Source organism: Schistocerca americana, chromosome 1 (assembly GCF_021461395.2).
Source record: "Schistocerca americana isolate TAMUIC-IGC-003095 chromosome 1, iqSchAmer2.1, whole genome shotgun sequence".
NCBI lineage: Eukaryota > Metazoa > Arthropoda > Insecta > Orthoptera > Acrididae > Schistocerca > Schistocerca americana.
This window is the reverse complement of record NC_060119.1, coordinates 815473777-815495143: the sequence shown is the minus strand read 5'-3', so window position 1 is coordinate 815495143 and position 21367 is coordinate 815473777. Positions and strand designations below refer to the sequence as shown.

At 40.6% G+C, this 21367-nt stretch overlaps 1 protein-coding gene across 2 annotated transcripts in view; it reads right to left on the bottom strand.

The window, feature by feature from the left end:
• The window catches only part of LOC124612941, an 87649-nt gene that overhangs the window by 17179 nt on the left and 49103 nt on the right, over positions 1-21367 (bottom strand). For both annotated transcript variants that reach the window (XM_047141457.1, XM_047141448.1), the window contains exons 4-7: positions 17946-18112; positions 17749-17862; positions 17560-17647; positions 8472-8663 (exon numbers count right to left, since the gene is read on the bottom strand). In XM_047141457.1, the coding sequence (XP_046997413.1) occupies positions 8472-8663; positions 17560-17647; positions 17749-17862; positions 17946-18112 (561 nt within the window). The remainder of the gene's footprint in view (positions 1-8471; positions 8664-17559; positions 17648-17748; positions 17863-17945; positions 18113-21367) is intronic.

Below are 21367 nucleotides of genomic sequence, written 5' to 3'. Positions count from 1 at the left end.
AATTTCCCTTTCTGTTTTAGATGAAAGCAATAAGGCATTGCACACAAATCCCACAATTTACAGTAGTGAACACATCCCTTTTGGCAAACAAAGATATAATTGATTCTGTACACATTAAGAAATGGTGTGCTGTTTCTAGTCACAAGATAGAGAGAATTTATTCTTCCACTCATAGCTACAAGCGTGAGTGCTCTATCATAACCATGGAGTGGTAGATGCAGCTAGTGCTGTGCCACATGCTACCGAATCTTACAACAGACAGACTACTTCAAGGCATTCTACATAAAAAAGTGTACTCAGTCTTCACATTGTTCACCATTTCTGAGTAACACTGTGTAAAGAATCTGCATCTGTAGGAATTTTGGAAATCTGTAAGGAATTTAGTAATTCGAGACTATCTTTTAGCATAACTTTTCATTATTCTTTACTTGTATATGTGTTTACTATCTGCTTTGTGTGTATATTTATGGACGTTGCTTATGCAAGCTTTACACTTATGTTCCCCCCCCCCCCAAATAAAATCAACTCAGTTCATTCAGTTCAGTAGTTTGCAGCAGTTACCACACCTAATTCAGATATTCAGATGACAAAGAAGTAACATACAAGAGATGTAACAATATTAAGAAAAGTAAAGTTGACACCACATAGTGGAGATGCTGAGTTGCAGATAGGCACAACAGAAAGGCTGTCACAAATAAAGCTTTTGGCCATTAAGACCTTCGTCAGCAATAGACGACAGACAGCCGCGCACACACACACACACACACACACACACACACACACACACACACAAACGTAACTCTCACACACGACTGCAGTCTCAGGCAGCTGAAACCACACTGCGAGCAGCAGCACCAGTGCATGATGGGAGTGGCGACTCGGTGGGGCTAAGGAGGAGGCTGGGGCAGTGAGGGGCAGGGGTAGCATGGTGGGGGTGGCAGACAGTGAAATGCTGCAGGTTAGATGGAGGGCAGGGGAGAGGTTGGGAGGAGGAGCAGGAGGAGGAATGGTGGAAAAGGAGAGAAGTAAAAAGACTGAGTGTGATGGTGGAATGATGGCTGTGAAGTGCTGGAATGGGGACAGGGAAGGGGCAAGATAGGAAAGGACAGTGACTAACGAAGGTCAAGGCCAGGAATGTTATGGGAACATAGGATATATTGCAAGGAAAGTTCCCACCTGCATGAAGGATGTCATGTTTGGCAGTACGTTCAGCAACAGGGTGGTCCACTTGTTTCTTGGCTATAGTTTGTCTGTGGCCATTCATGCAAACAAATAGCTTGTTGGTTGTCATGCCCACATAGAATGCACCACAGTGGTTGCAGCTTAGCATTTAGATCACATGACTGGTTTCACAGGTAGCCGAGCCTTTGATGGGATAAGTGATGTTCGTGACTGGATTGCAGTAGGTGGTGGTGGGAGGATGTATGGGACAGGTCTTGCATCTAGGTCTATTACAGCGGTATGAGCTATGAGGTAAGGGGTTGGGAGCTGGAGTTGTGTGCAGATGGACAAGTATATTGTGTAGGTTCAGTGGATGGCAGAATACCACTGTGGGAGGGTTGGGAAGGATAGTGGGCAGGACATTTCTCATTTCAGGGGATGGCGAGAAATAGTTGAAACCCTGTATGTAATTTGGCGGCTCCAGTCCTGGGTGGTACTGAGTTAAGAGGGGAATGCTTCTCTGTGGCCAGATGATGGGACTTTGGGAGGTGGTGAGAGACTGGAAAGATAAGGCATGAGAAATTTGTTTCTGTACAAGGTTGGGAGAATAATTACAGTCTGTGAAGGCTTCAATGAGACACTTGATATATTTCGAGAGGGACCACTCCGCACTGCAGATGTGATGACAATGGGTGTCTAGGCTGGACGGAAGGGACTTCTTGGTATGGAACAGGTGGCAGCTATCGAAGTGGAGGTGTTGCTGGTGGTTAGTAGGTTCGATATTGACAGAGGTACTGATGTAGCCATCTTTGAGGTGGAGGTCAACATCTAGGAAGGTGGCTTGTTGATTTGAGTAGGACCAAGTGAAGCAAATGGGGAAGATCCAGATCGCAAAGATGTCATCAGTGAATCTGAACCAGGTGAGGGGTTTAGGATTCTGGGTTTTTAGGAAGAATTCCTCTAGACGGCACATGAATAGGTTGGCATAAGATGGTGCCATGCAAGAGCCCATAGCCATACCCTGGATTTGTTTGTATATAAGATCTTCAAAGGAAAAATAATTGTGTGTTTGGAATCCATCAGGTGTTGGGAAAGGTAGTGTTCAATAGTGGTAAGGCCATGGGGACTAGGAATGTTAGTGTAAAGGGAGATGGCATCAACAGTGATGAGCAGGGCACTGTGTGGTAAAGGAACAGGAACTGTGGAGAGTCAGTGGAGAAAATGATTGCTATCTTATATATAGGAGGGTAGGTTCCAGGTAATAGGTTGAAGTTGTTGGTCTATGAGAGCAGAGAGTCTCTCTGTGGGGGCACAGTAACCCACCACAATGGGGTGTCCTAGGTGGTGAGATTTATGGACTTTAGCAAGTATGTAGAGGTAGGAATGCAGTGAGTGGTAGGTGTGAGTAGACAGATGGATCCTGGGGAGAGGATCTGGGATTGGCCTAAGAATATGAGTAGTGACTAGAGATCCTGCTGGATTTCTGGAATGGGGTCACTGAGGCAAGGTTTGTAGGTGGAAGTATCTGGGAGCTGGTGGAGTCCTTCTGCCTCGTAATCTTCGTGTTTCAATCAGTGGTGGAGCCTTTGTCTGCAGGTGGGATTATAAGGTCAGGATCAGTTTTTAGATGGTGGACTGTGGTTATTTCTGTGGATTTAAGGTTAGTTTGCATGTTGAGGTATTTGGGGAATGATGGTAATGCAAGGTTTGAGGTTAAGAAAGTCTGGAAAGTTAAAAGGAGCTGATTTGGGGGCAGCGGGGGTGGATCACGGTTGGATGGAGGAGTGAACTGAGTTAGGCAGGTTGAGTCTGATTGGTAGGGTTGGTGGTAAAAAAGTGTTTCCAATGTAGGGACCGGGAGAAGGAGAACCCTTTAACAAGTCCTGCATGATTGAATTTGGGGCTGTGGCAAAAGATGAGGCCTTTGGAGAGGACTGGTATTTCTGTCAGGCTAAGGCTTTTGGAGGAAAGGTTCATAACTGTGTTTCTGGTCTGTTTAGATTCTGGATTCTGTGTTGTGGTAGGACGGAGTTTTGGAGGGTGGGGTAAGTGTAGTAGGTCTGTGAGCCAGGGTTTGTCAGTTGTGAGGGGATGTGGGGGAGGTTTGGAGGTTGTTGTAGAGGTAGTGGATAGTGGTATTCCAAGGCACAAATAGGAAGTGAGCAGGATGGAGAATTTTTTGAGTGGTGTTGTGCATGTTGCTCAAGTTCCTGCAGGGCAAGAGTTTCATTGTGTGTTAAGGGTTTCGGGAATTTGGGATTGCACTGCAGGAGAATTTTGCAAATGGAGATAAGGTACTGCAAGGAGGTTTGGGCTTGGTTGATATGGTTTTGAAAGACTATGGCAGAATCTATCCTACACAATATACTCATCCATCCTCACACAATCCCTGATCCCTCTTACCTCATGGCTCATACCCCTGTAATAGACGTAGATGCAAGACCTATCCCATACATCCTCCCACCACCAGCTACACCAGTCCGGTTATGAAAATCACCTATCCCATCAAAGGCAGGGCTACCAGTGAAACCAGTCACGTGATCTACAAGCTAAGCTGTAACCACTGTGGTGCATTCTATGTGGGCATGACAACCAACAAGCTGTCTGTTCGAATGAATGGCCACAGACAAACAGTAGCCAAGAAACAAGTGGACCACCCTGTTGCTGAACACACTGCCAAACATGACATCCTTCATATCAATGACCATTTCACAGCCTGTGCTACTGGATCCTTCCCACCAACACCAGCTTTTCTGAATTGCACAAGTGGGAACTTACCCGGCAATTCATCCTACATTCCCGTAATCCTCCTGGCCTCAACCTTCATTAGTCACTGTCCTCACCCGTCTTGCTCCTTCCCTGTTCCTATTCCAGCACTACACAGCCAGCCATCATTCCACCATCACACCCAGTCTTTTTACTTCTCTCCTTTTCCGCCAGTCCTCCTCCCGCTCCCCCTCCCAACCTCCCCCCCTGCCCTCCATCTAACCTGCAGCACTTCACTGTCCACCACCCCCACCATACTATCCCTCCCCCCTCACTGCCCCAGCCTCCCCCTTACGCCACCCAGTCGCCACTTGCATCATGCACTGGTGCTGCTGCTCGCAGTGTGGTTTCAGATGCCTGAGACTGCAGTCGTGTGAGAGAGTTACATTTGTGTGTGTGTGTGTGTGTGTGTGTGTGTGTGTGTGTGTGTGTGTGTGTGTGAGTGCGTGTTGTCGATTGTTGACGAAGGTCTTAATGGCTGAAAGATTTATTTGTGACAGTCTTTTTGTTGTGGCTATCTGCGACTCAGCATCTTCGCTATACGGTATCAACTTTCCTTTCCATATTATTGTTGCATTCCATGCTGGTTTTCCATTGCTTGATATACAAGAGGTAGTACATAAGTATGAGAATGCTTACAGAAATGTTTATCCAATTAAGAAATTAAAGAAAGAAATAAGGGAGATATACTCAGATAGGTGCAGTAAAATGTGCTAAAAAACTCATAGCTATGAAATATGCAAATTCATAAATAACTGGTGTGGCAGATACTCCAGTTCCAAGCAAATTGATGAGACTCACCAAGTAATGGGAAAAAAAGAAGGGAGAGAGAGAGAGAGAGAGAGAGAGAGAGAGAGAGAGAGAGAGAGAGAGAGAGAGAGTCAGCTAAATTGACAAAAATTACACTGCATGTCTATTACTAGTTCACATTGGCCTTCTTTCCATATTTAAGAATATTAATAACAGTTCACTACCACACCGCAAATAGAATATTGAATGCTGTGAGAAGAATATGTATAATTCCTCTCCTCAGCCAACCTCTTCATTTCACAGTAGCACCTGCAACCCAAGACATTATTTGCTGGATGTATTCCTGTTTCTGTCTTACTCTACAGTTTTTACCCTCTATAGACCCTTCTAGTACCATGGAAGTTACTTCATGATGTCTTAACAGATGTCCTACCATCCTGTCCTTTCTTCCTGTCAGTGTTTTCCATATATTCCTTTCCTTGCTGGTTATCTGGAGAACATCTACATTCCTTAGTTAACCAGACCACCTAATTTTCAGCATTCTCCAGTTGCACCACTTCTCAGATGCTTTGATTCTCTTCTGTTCCAGTTTTCCCACAGTCCATCTTTCACTACCATACACTACTGTGCTCCAAACATACATCCACAGAAATTTCTTCCTCAAATTAAGGCCAATGTTTAATACTACTAGTCTTCTCTTGGCCAGGAGGTCAGGAATGCATTTTTGGCAATGACAGTCTTGTTTTTATATCCTCCTTGTCCTGTCTGCCATGCTATTTTGCTGCCTGGGCAGCAAAATTCCTTAACTTCATCTACTTTGTGATCCCCAGTTCTGAGGTTAAGCTTCTCATTGTTCTCACTTCTGCTACTTCTCATTGCTGTCATCTTTCTTTGAATTACTTTCAATACATAATCTGTACTCATTAGACTGTTCATTTTGTTCAACAGATCCTGTAATTCTTCTTCATTTTCACTGAAGATAGCAATATCGTCAGTGAATCTTATCATTCTTATCCTTTCACCTTTTGTTCTAATTCTACTCTTGCATCTTTCTTTTATTTCTGTCATTGCTTCTTCAATGTAAAGATTTAACAGTAGGGGTGAAAGACTACATCCCTGTCTTACACCCTTTTTAATCTGAGCATTTTGTTCTTGGTCTTCCACTCTTATTGTTCCCTCTTGGCTCTTGTACATATTGTACATTACACGTCTTTCCCTATAATGTACCCATTTTTTTCTCAGAATTTCAGCATCTTGCACCATTCACCATTGTCAGACACTTTTTCCAGGTTGACAAATCCTATGAATGTGTCTTGATTATTCTGTAGTCTTGCTTTCATTATCAACTACATCAGAACTGCCTCTCTGATGCTTCTACCTTTCCTAAATCCAAACTAACCATCATTTAATACATCCTCAATTTTCTTTTCCATTCTTCTGTATATAATTCTTGTCAGCAACTTGAACGCATGAGAATTTAAGCTGATTGTGCAATAATTCTCACACTAGTTGGCTCTTGCAATCTTTGGAACTGTGGGGACAATGTTTTTTCAGAAGTCAGATGGGGTATCGCTAGACTCATACATTCTACACACCAACGTGAATAGTCACTTTGTTGCCACTTCACACAACGATTTTAGAAATTCTGATGGAATGTTGTCTATTTCTTCTGCCTTATTTGATCTTAAATCTTCCAAAGCTCTTTCAAATTCTGATTCTAATACTGGATCCCCTATCTCTTCTATATCAACTCCTGTTTCTTTTTCTGTCACATCATCAGATAAGACTGCCTCCTCAAAGAGACCTTAAATGTTCTTCTTCCACCTACCTGTTATCTCCTCTGCATTTAATGGTGGAATTACCAATTGTACTCTTATTATTACTACCCTTGCTTTTAATGTCACTGGAGTTTGTTTTGACTTTCTTATATGCTAAGTCAGTCCATCCAACACTCATTTCTTTTTCGTTTTCATCAAATTTTTCATGCAGGCATTTTGCCTTAGCTTCCCTACACTTCCTACTAATTTCATTCCTAAGTGACTTATTTCTGTATTCTGTAATTTCTCTGAACATTTTTGTACTTCCTTCTTTTGTCAATCAATTGAATTATTTCTACTGTTACCCATGGCTTCTTCTCAGTTACCTTCTTTGTACCTACATTTTTCTTTGCAAGTCCTGTGGTAGCTATTTTTAGAGATGTCCATTTCTCTTCAACTGAACTGCCTACTGAGTGATTCCTTATCATAGCATCTACAGCCTCAGAGAACTTCAAGTGTACCACCTCATTCCTTAATACTTCCTTATCCCGCTTCTTCACACATTGGTTCTTCCTGACTTGTCTCTTAAACTTCAACATACTCTTCACCATTATTACATTGTGGTCTGAGTCTATATCTGCTCCTGGGTATGCATTACAATCCAGTATCTGATTTTGGAATCTCAGCCTGATCATGATGTAATCAACTAAAATCTTCTCATATCCCCTGGCCTTTTCCAAGTATACCACATCCTCTTGTGATTCTTGGAAAGAGTGTTCACTATTACTAGCTGAAACTTATTGCAGAACTCAATTAGTCTTTCTCCTCTCTCATTCCTAGTACCAAGCCCATATTTTCCTGCAGCTCTTTCTTCTATTCCTTTCCTTACAACCACATAACAGTCCCCCATGACAAATAGATTTTCGTCTCCCTTTATATACTGAATTATGCATTCAATATCCTCATATACTTACTCTATCTCTTCATCTTCGGCTTGCTACAATTCCATATATACCTGAACTATCACTGTCTGTGTGGGTTTGTTGTTGATTCTGCTGAGACCGAACCTATCTCTGAACTGTTCACAGTAACTCACCCTCTGCCCTACCTTCTAATTCATAACAAACTCTACTCCTGTTATTCCATTTTCTGCTGCTCTTGATATTATCCTATACTCATCTGACCAGAAATCCTTGTCTTCCATTTCACTTCACTATATCCATATGGAGCCTTAGCAGTTCCCTTTTCAGGTTTTCTAGCATCTCTACCGTATTCAAACTTCTGACATTCCATGCCTTGGCTCTTAAATAAGTATGCTTTCATTGGTTATTCTTTTTTTTTTCTCATAGTCACCTCCCCCTTGGAAATCCACTCATGGAAATCTGAATGGGGGGTAGTCTGGGATGAAACTACCAATGGAGAGATCATCACAACACTTCTTCAGTTATAGGCAACAAGTCCTGTGGATGCACATTATGTGTCTTTAATTCAGTGGTTTCCATTGTCTTCTTCATCCTCATGCTGTTGATCATTGCTGATTCTCCTGTCTTTAGGGGCAGTTTCCCACCTCAAGGGCAAGAGAGTATGCTCCTCCATCTCCTCTTACAAGGTTGTTGACAGAATTAGTGTGATTTCTTATGCTGGAAGCCTTCATCTGCCATTGAAGACGATTTATATTCAAAATTCAAATAGTGGCGGGGTTCAAACCAGGGACTGAGTATGTTTTGATTACTAATCATTAATTTACAAACTGCTTTTGGTGAAAAGCCTTAGGCATTTCCTTTTTTCCAGTATGATTAAGGAACATTTTTCATCACATCATCCCCAAGAGAAATTGCATGTTCAGCCAGTTGCTAAATAGGCACTCCCATCTTCAGAACAAATAATATGACAATATCAACTTGAATGCATGTAATTCATTACTTTGATATCAATTATGGTACAAACTATTTTTCTCTAAATCTAGGAGTTGCTGCATGTATATAACACTACATATTTCATTTTTAGTTATGATTACATTACTATTTTAGTTCTTACCTGGACTAAAGTCATCGACATTGAATATAAATGGTTGAAGTCGTAGATCTCTGAGATAGAGGGTGGCACCATATGCATGTTCTCCAGATAGGTGAACAGTAAGCTCTTGTTTACAGGTAAATGATCGTCCAACTAGTGTTGGATACAACATGTTCTCGTGTGAATGTGCAGTAGAAACTTGCACAGTTTGTCCTGTACACAAAAATCTTAACAGTTCACATACATTTTAGAAAATATCTCAAATTATTCTGTTATGTACATTACAGAAGAATAAAGTTTGATTCATTTGTAGAATTTTTGAGCGGCAGAGATCCAAGCAATATTGGCATTCATTACAATAAAAAATGACAGGCGTATAGTTAAGAATGATGTTGAAGGATGTAGACCCTAGCTAGACCTGTTCTAGCAAATGTACTCAGTATAAAGCTTGTCTTGACTGAAAAGGAGGTTGCATTCCAAGTTAGTTTTCTACCAAGGCTTAATCCTAAGTATGCAACTGTGTTAATGATTGTAATGAGCTGGTTGAACAGAGAGTGCTAGAAACTGGTATGATTTACCTCTCTGTATGTCCACTGATGATGGTCGAAGTAGACAGGATATAAAATGTAGACTGGCAATGGCAAGGAAAGCGTTTCTGAAGAAGAGAAATTTGTTAACATCGAGTATACATTTAAGTGTCAGGAAGTCGTTTCTGAAAGTATTTGTATGGAGTGTAGCCATGTATGGAAGTGAAGCATGGACGATAAATAGTTTGGACAAGAAGAGAATAGAAGCTTTCAAAATGTGGTGCTACAGAAGAATGCTGAAGATTAGATGGGTAGATCACATAACTAGTGTGTAGGTATTGAATAGAATTGGGGAGAAGAGGAGTTTTTGGCACAACTTGATAAGAAGAAGGGACTGGTTGGTAGGACATGTTCTGAGGCATCAGGGGATCACAAATTTAGCATTGGAGGGCAGTGTGGAGGGTAGTAGAGGGAGACCAAGAGATGAATACACTAAGCAGATTCAGAAGGATGTAGGTTGCAGTAAGTACTGGGAGATGAAGAAGCTTGCACAGGATAGAGTAGCATGGAGAGCTGCATCAAACCAGTCTCAGGACTGAAGACCACAACAACAACAACAACATGTCCATCTTTTCAGAGATGGTTGCGGGACTCTGCTGTTCAATTCAGGATGTCAAATTAAACTCCTTTCAGCAGTCTAGTTTCCAAACCTATTTTATTTGGGTACCAGTTTTGGTGATTTACTATTCCATCTTCAGGTCCCTGACCAATGTGTATGAAGATTCCACCTGAGTTCTGATCAAAAAGGGGCCACCAGTACTGGTATTAGCAGATTTCTACTTGCACTAGCAATCACTTCAACCATCGTGATTGGAGTGATTGCTAGAGCATGCAGAAATCATGATGGTTGAAGTGATCACTAGAGCAAGTAGAAATCTACTAATACCAGTATCTGTTTTGCTCAGAACCAAGGTGGAATCTTCCTACAAGTCGGTCAGGGGCCTGAGAATGGCATAATAAATTGCCAAACTGGTAGCCAAAGAAAATAAGTTTGGAAACTAGATGGCTGAAAGGTGTTTAATTTGACATCCGGTATGATTTACAGCCATGAGGTGCAGCCAGAGACAGCCTGGCTTTCCTGTTGATTTAGGTGTTATTTCCTTTTATTATCTGAACTGAGCACAAGATGTAGGTGACAGTGGAAGGAGGTACGGGTGCGCTGGGATGTCTGGTTGGGTGGATAAATAAGTAGGCAATTTTTACCAGTATATTGGAGGAGATAGGTGAGGAGTTGAGGTTTCAGAATGCTTGCCACATGCATTATATGCAAGAAAGGGGACACATGAGACATACAGCTGCAGGTTTAATTGAATATAATGTAATTTGTATAGGATAATGAGGAAGGAAAATTATTATGAGACATACACAGTTAACTGGGAGCACACCAGACTCTGTACCTCTTCAAATGGTTTTTGGGTGCCAAGTAAAATGAAAATTGTGAAGATGATATGTTCAATTGCTATGGTAAAAGATGGGCAAGTTGAAGGAGATGGTTATCTATGAAGTTCCTTTTTTTTCTTTGTTAGCTCCAATTTTTTGAAATCATACTGTCGTCTTCAATCTATGAAAAATGCTATTCTGCTCACACTCTCACAGCATCATATATTCAAGCTCACTCTGTCTGCTACATGCACCATTCAGTATGCTAATCTGTATGGTAAGTTCAACCTTGGCTAAGTTTATGATGTCTTGTACAAAGATGGTAAGTCATACAAAATATAAAGTTAAGTAAAGTCAGAACCTACTGGCAGATTAAAACTGTGTGCCAGACTAGGACTCAAACTTGGAATATTGTGCTGGCCGAGTGGTTAAAGGCGCTACAGTCTGGAACCGCACGACCGCTGCGGTCGCAGGTTCGAATCCTGCCTCAGGCATGGATGTGTGTGATGTCCTTAGGTTAGTTAGGTTTAAGTAGTTCTAAGTTCTAGGGGACTTACGACCACAGCAGTTGAGTCCCATAGTGCTCAGAGCCATTTTTTTGGAATATTGTCTTTTGCAGATGTTGCCCATGAAAGGCAGTGTCCTAAATTTCTCCAGGCAAATGCCAGGACAGTTCCTTTGAAAGGGCACACCCAATTTCCCTCCGCATCCTTGAAATAATCTAAGCTTACGTTCCTTCTCTAATGTGTTGATGAGATATTAAACCCTACTTACCCTTCCTTCCTTCCTTCCATGGAGTTTGAAATGTAGGAGAGATGTACAGCAAATGTAATGTTGTGTAAGTTGTACCTGGATAGCTCAACCAGCAAAAGTATTGCTTTACAAAAAGCAATGTTCTGAGTTTGAGACCCATCAGACACAAAGTTTTAATCTGCCAGGAAGTTTCAAAACAGCACACATTACTACTGAGTGAAAGATTCAGTGCTTCTTGGTTGTAACAAATGTTTTTGTAGTACTGTGGTTAAATTTTATGTGTTACTATCACCTAGAACCTACATAGGATGATTTGTTTGGACTCTACTGTGAGGCTGGGATGCAATGACAAAGCCCACTATAGAACTACCCCTAGAGCAGCTAGAAGTTTTCCATTCATTGTCCCACTGGTTTCTTAGCGATTCCTTCAAAGTCTTAAAACAGTCTGAGCTTGAGACCTTGTCATCCTCACAGCAATTAAAATTATCATGATCTTTTCTTGTCTGTTCACCAGTCCATAGCCCTGAGGGGGGGAGGGGAAGCAGTGAGGGATTACTATGACATTTCCTGTGATGTTGCTATAGTATCAGCATTGCTGCTTACAAATCAGAAAATAGCATTGTTATTGGCACAGAGAAATGGCAGTAGGCACAATGGCTATTGTAAATGGGTAGGTGTATTGCTGGTGCCAATAAATTTGTAAAGTAAAAATAAAGTAGATCTGTATGGCATAATTGGCTGGGAGTCCTCCAAGAGAGATTTTTTGCTCCTGTTTACAAGTTCTCTAAAGCATGCTCCACTTTGGTGACATGCTCATACTTAACCTACCATGGTAATACTGGCAATGAAAGGAGACCTATAGTTTAATGTGGAATATGAACCACATTTCATTCCTGGCAAATCTTCATATTAGAGGTGAAGGCTAGCATAAAAATAGACTGAAACATTCCAGTGTCTGACCAGGACATGGTCCCACGACCTTACAGGCTCCTGACTTGCACTTTACCACTGGACCACTATGCCCAACTGTAAAGTGAGGATACTTTCAGTGGTTTTTATGAAGACAGGTGTGAGACTGATGGCTCAGTAGGACAATACCTGAGTGTTTAGCATGTTTTAGGAAAACTAGGAGTTAGGATGTTTTTCACTGCTCTGGATAATAACCTGTGTAGAATATGGTACAATAAATGATGGAAAGGGTATTGCAGTAGACACTGTGAAATTAATTTCAAGTGGCAGAACGTAATGGCATCAAGGTCACATAGTACAATTTGCTTGCGGATGTTTGAAGTATGCCATCAACATTTTATGGGAAGCAGTCTATAAATTATGGCTGTCAATTTGAATGGGGGCTTGATATATAGGCATTATAATTTTTAACATTTTTATGCAGCTACAGCAACTGATATTGTTTATATAAGAACATAGAGCCTACAGTTGCAGGTTAACTTTATCATTTACCTAGGTTTCAATGTTAGTAATAACGTCTTCTTCAGAACCTGCAAAAAGTTAATATTATAATGTGCTAGTAAATTATATTAGATACAGTCATCCCACAGGATGCAATGTGTAGTACTTACATAAAATATTGTTTAAATGTTTGCCTAAAACTAGCCATGTCCTAAGTCAACTTTATAAAACTTGGTGCATAACCATAAGGTTTTGTCACTTCTATTAAACAAGCTGTAGCAAATTCACTTTAAGCCTGTTGTATGGGCCTTGTCATGTGACTAGAGACTGCGGACCACGAGGGCTTCACGGTCTGCCTCACAGAGGGCGGCGTGCATGCGCGAGACGTATAGAATCAAACTCTTATCACGCACGCGTCAGACAACATTTTTGATATCAATATAATGGAAGGAAACATTCCACGTGGGAAAAATTATATATAAAAACAAAGATGAGGTGACTTACCGAACAAAAGCGCTGGCAGGTCGATAGACACACAAACAAACACAAACATACACACAAAATTCAAGCTTTCGCAACAAACTGTTGCCTCATCAGGAAAGAGGGAAGGAGAGGGGAAGACGAAAGGAAGTGGGTTTTAAAGGAGAGGGTAAGGAGTCATTCCAATCCCGGGAGCGGAAAGACTTACCTTAGGGGGAAAAAGGACAGGTATACACTCGCACACACGCACATATCCATCCACACATACAGACACAAGCAGACATATTTAAAGACAAAGAGTTTGGGCAGAGATGTCAGTCGAGGCAGAAGTGTAGAGGCAAAGAAGTTGTTGAAAGACAGGTGAGGTATGAGTGGCGGCAACTTGAAATTAGCGGAGATTGAGGCCTGGCGGATGACGAGAAGAGAGGATATACTGAAGGGCAAGTTCCCATCTCCGGAGTTCGGATAGGTTGATGTTGGTGGGAAGTATCCAGATAACCCGGACGGTGTAACACTGTGCCAAGATGTGCTGGCCGTGCACCAAGGCATGTTTAGCCACAGGGTGATCCTCATTACCAACAAACACGTGGACGTGATTTACCAACTGACCTGCCTACACTGTGACACATTTTATGTGGGAATGACCAGCAACAAACTGTCCATTCGCATGAATGGACACAGGCAGACAGTGTTTGTTGGTAATGAGGATCACCCTGTGGCTAAACATGCCTTGGTGCACGGCCAGCACATCTTGGCACAGTGTTACACCGTCCGGGTTATCTGGATACTTCCCACCAACACCAACCTATCCGAACTCCGGAGATGGGAACTTGCCCTTCAGTATATCCTCTCTTCTCGTCATCCGCCAGGCCTCAATCTCCGCTAATTTCAAGTTGCCGCCACTCATACCTCACCTGTCTTTCAACAACTTCTTTGCCTCTACACTTCTGCCTCGACTGACATCTCTGCCCAAACTCTTTGTCTTTAAATATGTCTGCTTGTGTCTGTATGTGTGGATGGATATGTGCGTGTGTGCGAGTGTATACCTGTCCTTTTTTCCCCCTAAGGTAAGTCTTTCCGCTCCCGGGATTGGAATGACTCCTTACCCTCTCCTTTAAAACCCACTTCCTTTCGTCTTCCCCTCTCCTTCCCTCTTTCCTAATGAGGCAACAGTTTGTTGCAAAAGCTTGAATTTTGTGTGTATGTTTGTGTTTGTTTGTGTGTCTATCGACCTGCCAGCGCTTTTGTTCGGTAAGTCACCTCATCTTTGTTTTTATATATAAAGACAACATTTTTGCTATGAATTAGTTTTATACTTTACTATTGTAAGTTAATTACAGTATCCAGCATGACTACGTTTTACATTCTACTACAGAGCCTTATAAACTGACCAACAAATCTTGAATGAACATCTGTAGGAAAGGTTCTATTATTACAGAAACTGTAATGGTTACCCGGAATTAGTGAACAACATCATCTTTTATGCGAGATACATGGATGACATTCTTCTACTGGTTAATAACTCTCAAGAAGGAATAAAGCAAATTTTTGCAATGTTTAACAGTCTACATAAAAAAATAAAATTCAAACAAGAATTGGAAACAGCTGATAGATCACTAAATTATCTTGATTTAACATTGACTATTAAAGATGATAAAATAGAGCTCAACATATTCCTGAAGGCAACTAATTCAGACAACATCATCCCAGCCGATTCAACCCACCCCCAAGCGCATAAAATGGCGTTTTTCTATTCTAGTATCCATCGGGCGATTTCTATCCCAATGTCAGATGTCAACCTCCAAAATGAATTACAAATACTCAAGAGTATTGCACAGAATAATGGTTATGATCCAAAGATAGTGAGGCAGTTATATCATAAGAAAACGCAAAAAAGGACAATGACTTTAGTAAACATAAATACTCAAACCCAAGATCAGACCAAGAAATGGTTGTCGGTTCCTTATGCAGGTAATGTCTCCTACAAGGTAGGGTGGCTGTTGAAAAATTCAGGTTTTAAAATTTCCTTCTCAACGAGTAATAGTTTAAAGCAAAATTTGGTTCATTCCCTTGAGAAAGACTGTGATAAGTCAGCGAAATCAGGCGTATATAAGATTGTGTGTGATGATTGCCCATGTTATTACATAGGTCAAACAAGCAGAGCTATAGCAGTAACGTTTAAAGAACATCTTCCAATAAAGGGCATAGGAACACAGGGGTCAGCCTTTGAGGAACATCTGGTGCAAATGGCTCATACACTTAAACCTTTACATGACATAGAGCTACTACATCATGAAGTTAAGGGATATAGACTCGACACGCTTGAGGAACTACAAATGTATGCACACCTAATTACAGATAGAGGCAATTTACTGAACAATCAACTGTATCTAAAAAATAGGGCATTCTTCGAAGGCTTCCAGCCTATATTAGGTTTACAATAATTCATAATGCATGTGACCATTACAGTTTCTGTAATAATAGAACCTTTCCTACAGATGTTCATACGAGATTTGTTGGTCAGTTTATAAGGCTCTGTAGTAGAATGTAAAACATAGTCATGCTGGATACTGTAATTAACTTACAATAGTAAAGTACAAAATTAATTCATAGCAAAAATGTTATCTGACACATGCGTAATAAGAGTTTGATTCTATTCGTCTCGCGCATGCGCGCCACCCTCTGTGAGGCAGACCGTGAAGCCTTCGTGGTCCGCAGTCTCTGGTCACATGACGAGGCCCATACAATGGGCTTAAAGTGAATTTGCTACAGCTTGTTTAATAGAAGTGACAAAACCTTATGGTTTTGCATCAAGTTTTATAAAGTTGACTTAGGATGTGGCTTGTTTTAGGCAAACATTTAAATAATATTTTATGTAAGTACTACACGTTGCATCCTGTAGGATGATCATATCTAATATAATTTACTAGCACATTATAATATTAACTTTTTGCAGGTTCTGAAGAAGACGTTATTACTAACATTGAAACCTAGGTAAACGATAAAGTTAACCTGCAACTGTAGCCTGTATATTCTTATATATAGGCATTACATTTTTCATGAAAATAGTCCTATACTTATCTGGAATGATGATAAATGTTCAATAAGGCCACTTAGGAGAGATTATGCACAGGAAGATTTTTTTTTTTTTTAGATGGACAGCGGAGGAACAAGTAATAGGACTGAGATTGTGAGAACAATGTGTTATGCAGGGAGATATGAATATGGAAATATCTGGTTTTTAAGAATGTATTGTTTTGAAGGTATGCATAAATTTTGTTCTTACAGAAAGCAGACTGAATAAATGTATCAGGCCATTAGGGAAGATTATCTGAGGGTTTGGTTAAATAAGTGTTTCTTAAAGTTCAAGAAAGAAATTGGTCTGCTTTTAGTGTAAGTGGCATGTGCATTGAGAATGAAGATGGTACAGGTGGCAACGATGATCTGTTGCAGGATGGAGTTTTCAGAGATTAAGCTCATATAACTCTGCAACTGTTTGTGCTGCAAGTATAATTGAATCATTAGAAATGTATTAGCTGCTTGTATGAGTACACTGCACTGAGGTTTTTGGGAGGTGATATGGATAGACATTTCTTGGAATATGTTCTACATGCTTGGCTGGAGGTGTTGCAGGTTGATGCTGATTTGGGTTTAGGTATGGTAACCATTATCTCTTCTCTTTATTGTTATTTCACCCCCTCCCCCTCCAAAAGGAGGTGGGATAACAGTAGATAAAATCATTTTTCAGACAAAACTGAAATGGTTTATATTACTGTGTAAAAAATGAAAACAAACGAGATAGTTCTGTTGGTATTAAAACTATATCCTTTGAAAAGTATTTAAAATTTATCAGTGATTTTTTAAGATAGTTAAAAACACACAGAAATAATTATGTAGATGCTGCTTTGAGATGATGGTGGTAATGATGTATGGTAGCATGATATTCATAGAGATGAAATTCTGTTTACTATGTTAGAACCACAGAAAACCACATGAGTCAACCACCAGTGGACAGGATGTTGGAAGAGGGGAAGGAATGAGAAATGACAGGACAGACTGGTCTGAGACTATAACGAAGCCTGGTTGGCTGTGGTTGTCAGGGGCAGATTTATGGTTGGGATTGGTTGAGGTTACTGCAGGATAGGTTTGATATGATACGGAGGTGCATGTAATGTGAGATATGAGTGTACTGGCACAGAAGAGTACCTGGATGGCTGACTGAAGTATAGGATGTTGGATCTTAGGTGGTGAGTCTGGGTTTCCTATTTAGAGTACTAATATTGGTTTAAAAAACAATCCCCAAATAGAAAAATGGAAGGAAGTAGATATTTGTGTAGGATGCAAGTCAAAGAAGAGAAGCTTAGCCCAGAATTTAAATAAATAAAATACTTTGCTTCAAGCAACCAAGCTGTCAAATATTTATACACAAAATCATTAAATACTGCTGACTGCACATAATAATCTACTAATAAATTAAAATAACATAAAACTACTTTTACCTGGATTTGCAACATGTTCAAAGATTTCACTAGAGAGTGTATACTGCAACTCTAGCTTATTAATGTACCATCTTTCACCACCTGGTGTCTGAAACAGGAGACAAGTTGTTCCATGAGAAACCAGCATTAAAAATTTTGTTCAAAATAAATTTGGAATAGACATCAAGTCACACGAGAAATTCAGAGTACCTTGGAAAAGCTCCATCTGATAAAAAATGATGGCCACGTCAGATCCAAATAAGAAGTGTCTTCATTACAGCTCCCCGATATATTAGCTTTGTTAGGGACATAAATATCTCTATCCTGTGAACGTGATTCATATTGGCCAATAAATATAATAATAGTTGTGTACAGTATCATTATGCATTTCAGCTAGCAGATCTTACCCTCATTTCACCAGATATTGTTTTATACTTGATTGAAAGCAAAGCATCAACTTGAAGAAGAATACAAGTTGCTCCATCTTTTCCCCGGAAACGGAAAAGCGAATTTGTGCGAGGCACTTCTGTCGTTGTAGGTCTTGATGTTGTTGTTGGTGGTGATGTTGTAGTTTCTGTGAGAAGAAATGTGTTATTTCCATATCATTCAAAATGAATATGTTTAATAGTCACTGAAGAAGTGTTAGGTGACACATAAAATACTATGGTTTTTTCTCCTGTTCCAAAATATGATGCTCTGTTTTGTGCAACATTATGAAAATATTGCTTTTTTTAAGAAATATGCAGCTGAAAATCTAAGCTTCTTACAGAAATATGGAGTCCCTTAATGAATCTTTCACTCTGCAGTGGAGTGTTTCCTGTTATGAAACTTCCTGACAAATTAAAACTGTATGTCAAATCAGTACTCAAACCTGGAACCTTGGATTTTATGGGCAGTGCTTTTACTGAACGAACCATCCAAGTATGGATCACAACAGCCCTTACAGATTCACTTTTATCAGTACTTCTCTCCAACCTTTCACACTTCATAGAAGCTATCCTGTATAACTTGTGTGCTAAGCACTCTTGCAAGCAAGGATACTGTGGAGAAACGACTAAGCTGCAGCCCAGAACCTTAGCCACAGCTTGAGAGAATTGCCCATTAAAGGTAATGTTTCAGGTTTAAGTCCCAGTCCTGTACAAAGGTTCTGCAAAACACCAATAAATAAAATAAAAGTAGAAAATGTTTGTGGTCTTCTATAGATATGTAGAATTCTACAACCTAATCTTATCATTTTCCTTGACAATTTCAGTACATAAATAAGTGAGCACAAGCATTTTAGTTGTGTTTAAAGTCAACTTTGGTCGCAATACTTACTTCCTTAAATATAATTTTAGGAGATTTTCAATGGCATCCTTTACTTGCTTACATGAGGGCCAGTCACAACATTTTAATTATCACTTCAAACTTTGTGATGGCATCAGTCCTACTCTCCATTTCCACCCTTAAATGCAGCACGATTTTCTCAACAATGTCTGGCTTGAACACCATGGCTGTGAAGGAGCTGCAGTTTGGTTATTCATGAAATGTTTCACCTATAAACACACATGATCATTCCAGAAAAGCCTGCCATGTAATGATTTCTTCATCCAAGGAAAGGAGAATATACCACTCAGTGCCATTTCAGAAAAATACAGGTTATGAGGCAAAATCTGGTAACAAAAAAATCAGCATGTGTGGTTGTTTCCCATGCAGAATGAGCAGGGCATTGTCATTGAGAAAAATACACTTCGGACAGCTTCCCATGATGCTTCTTTTTGACAGCATCTTGTAATCTTATCACAAGTTTTTGATAGTATGCTCCTGTGATGGAAAAAACGTTCAGCATTAACCTGCCCATTGATAGTTGTACCTTTACCATTTTCAGCAATGGTGAATTCACAAGTCCCTCTGCTTGCTTTGCTCCTTTGTCTCAGAATTTTATTGACAGGCCTAGCATTCATCCACAGTGATTAGGCAACTAAAGAGGTCCTCTGGACTGGCCTTACACAGTTACAATATTTCCATTGTTGCCTCCATTGAGTAGGCATTTAGAAAGTGTTGGGCAGTTGCAGAATCCAGTGGGTGACACTCTTTGTCTTTTTCAAAATGCCATGCAAGATGTTGAAAACTGGCCCATGACTGATGTTGACTTTTTCATTATCACTTGATTTTCCAGCACCACAACACTTGCAATACCCACTTCTTCATGAGAAATGGTCTGTCACTTTGTTCTTCATCAGTCAGACTTGTCTGACCACACTGGAAGTACACTATGTGATAAAAAATATCTGGACAACCCCAAAAACATAAGTTTTCATATTAGGTGCATTGCACTGCCACCTACTGTCAGGTACTCCATATCAGTGACCCCAGTAGTCATTAGACATCGTGAGAGAGCAGAAAGGGGCACTCCGCGGAACTCATGGACTTCGAACGTGTTCAGGTGATTGGGTGTCACTTGTGTCATACATCTGTATGTGAGATTTCCACACTCCTAAACATCCCAGGTCCACTGTTTCTGATATGATAGTGAAGTGGAAACTTGAAGGGACACATACAGCACAAAAGTGTACAGGCCGACCTTATCTGTTGACTGACAGAGACTGCCAACAGTTGAAGAGGGTCATAATGTGTAATAGGCAGACATCTATCCAGACCATCACACAGGAATTCCACATGCATCAGGATACACTGCAAGTACTATGACAGTTAGGCGGGAAGTGAGAAAACTTGGATTTCATGGTCGATCGGGTGCTCATAATCCACACATCACACCGGTAAATGCCAAATGATGCTTCGCTTGTTGTAAGGAGCATAAGCATTGGACAACTGAACAGTGGAAAAACATTGTGTGGAGTGACGAATCATGGTACACAATGTGGCGATCTGATGGCAGGGTGTGGGTATGGCGGATGCCAAGTGAATGTCATCTGCCAGCGTGGGTAGTGCCAACAGTAAAATTTGGAGGTGGTGGTGTTATGGTGTAGTCATGTTTTTCATGGAGGGGGCTTGCACCCCTTGTTGTTTTCCATGGCACTATCGCAGCACAGGCCTACATGGATGTTTTAAGCACCTTCTTGCTTCCCACTGCTGAAGAGCAATTTGTGGACGGTGACTGCAACTTTCAACAAGCTTGAGCACCTGTTCATAATGTGCGGCCTGTGGTGGAGTGCATCTACATCTACATATATAATCCGCTTGCCGCCGAGCACAAGCAGTGTGCGGCAGAGGGCACTATTTGCACCCAAGTCATATCCCCCCCCCCCTTTGTTCCACTTGCAAATTTTGTGAGGGGAAAAATGACTGTCTGAACACCTCAGTACAAGCTCTAATTTCCCTTAGCTTTGAATGGTGATCATTGCATGATTTGAAAGTTGGTGGTACTAATATATGCTCTACATCCTCAGTGAAGATTGGATTTTGGAATTTAGTGAGCAGCCCCTTCTGTTTAGTGCGTCTTCTGCAAGTGTGTCCCACTTCAAACCTTCTATGAGATTTGTAACACTCTTGCGATGGCTAAATGTACCAGTCTTGAATCTTGCTGCTCTTCTTTGGATGTTCTCAATCTCTTCAACCAGACCCAACCGGTAATGGTCCCATACAGATGAACAATATTCTAAGACTGGACAAACTAAAGTATTGTAAGCAATTTCCTTTGTTGAAGGACTCCATCGATTCAGGATTCTACCAATAAACCACAATCTAGAGCTCGCCTTACTCATTACTTGTGTAATATGATTGTTCCATTTCACATCATTTCGAATAGTCACACCCAGATACTTGACAGATGTTACTGCATCCAAAGACCGGGCATTTATTTTGTACTTGTACATTAATGGGGATTTTT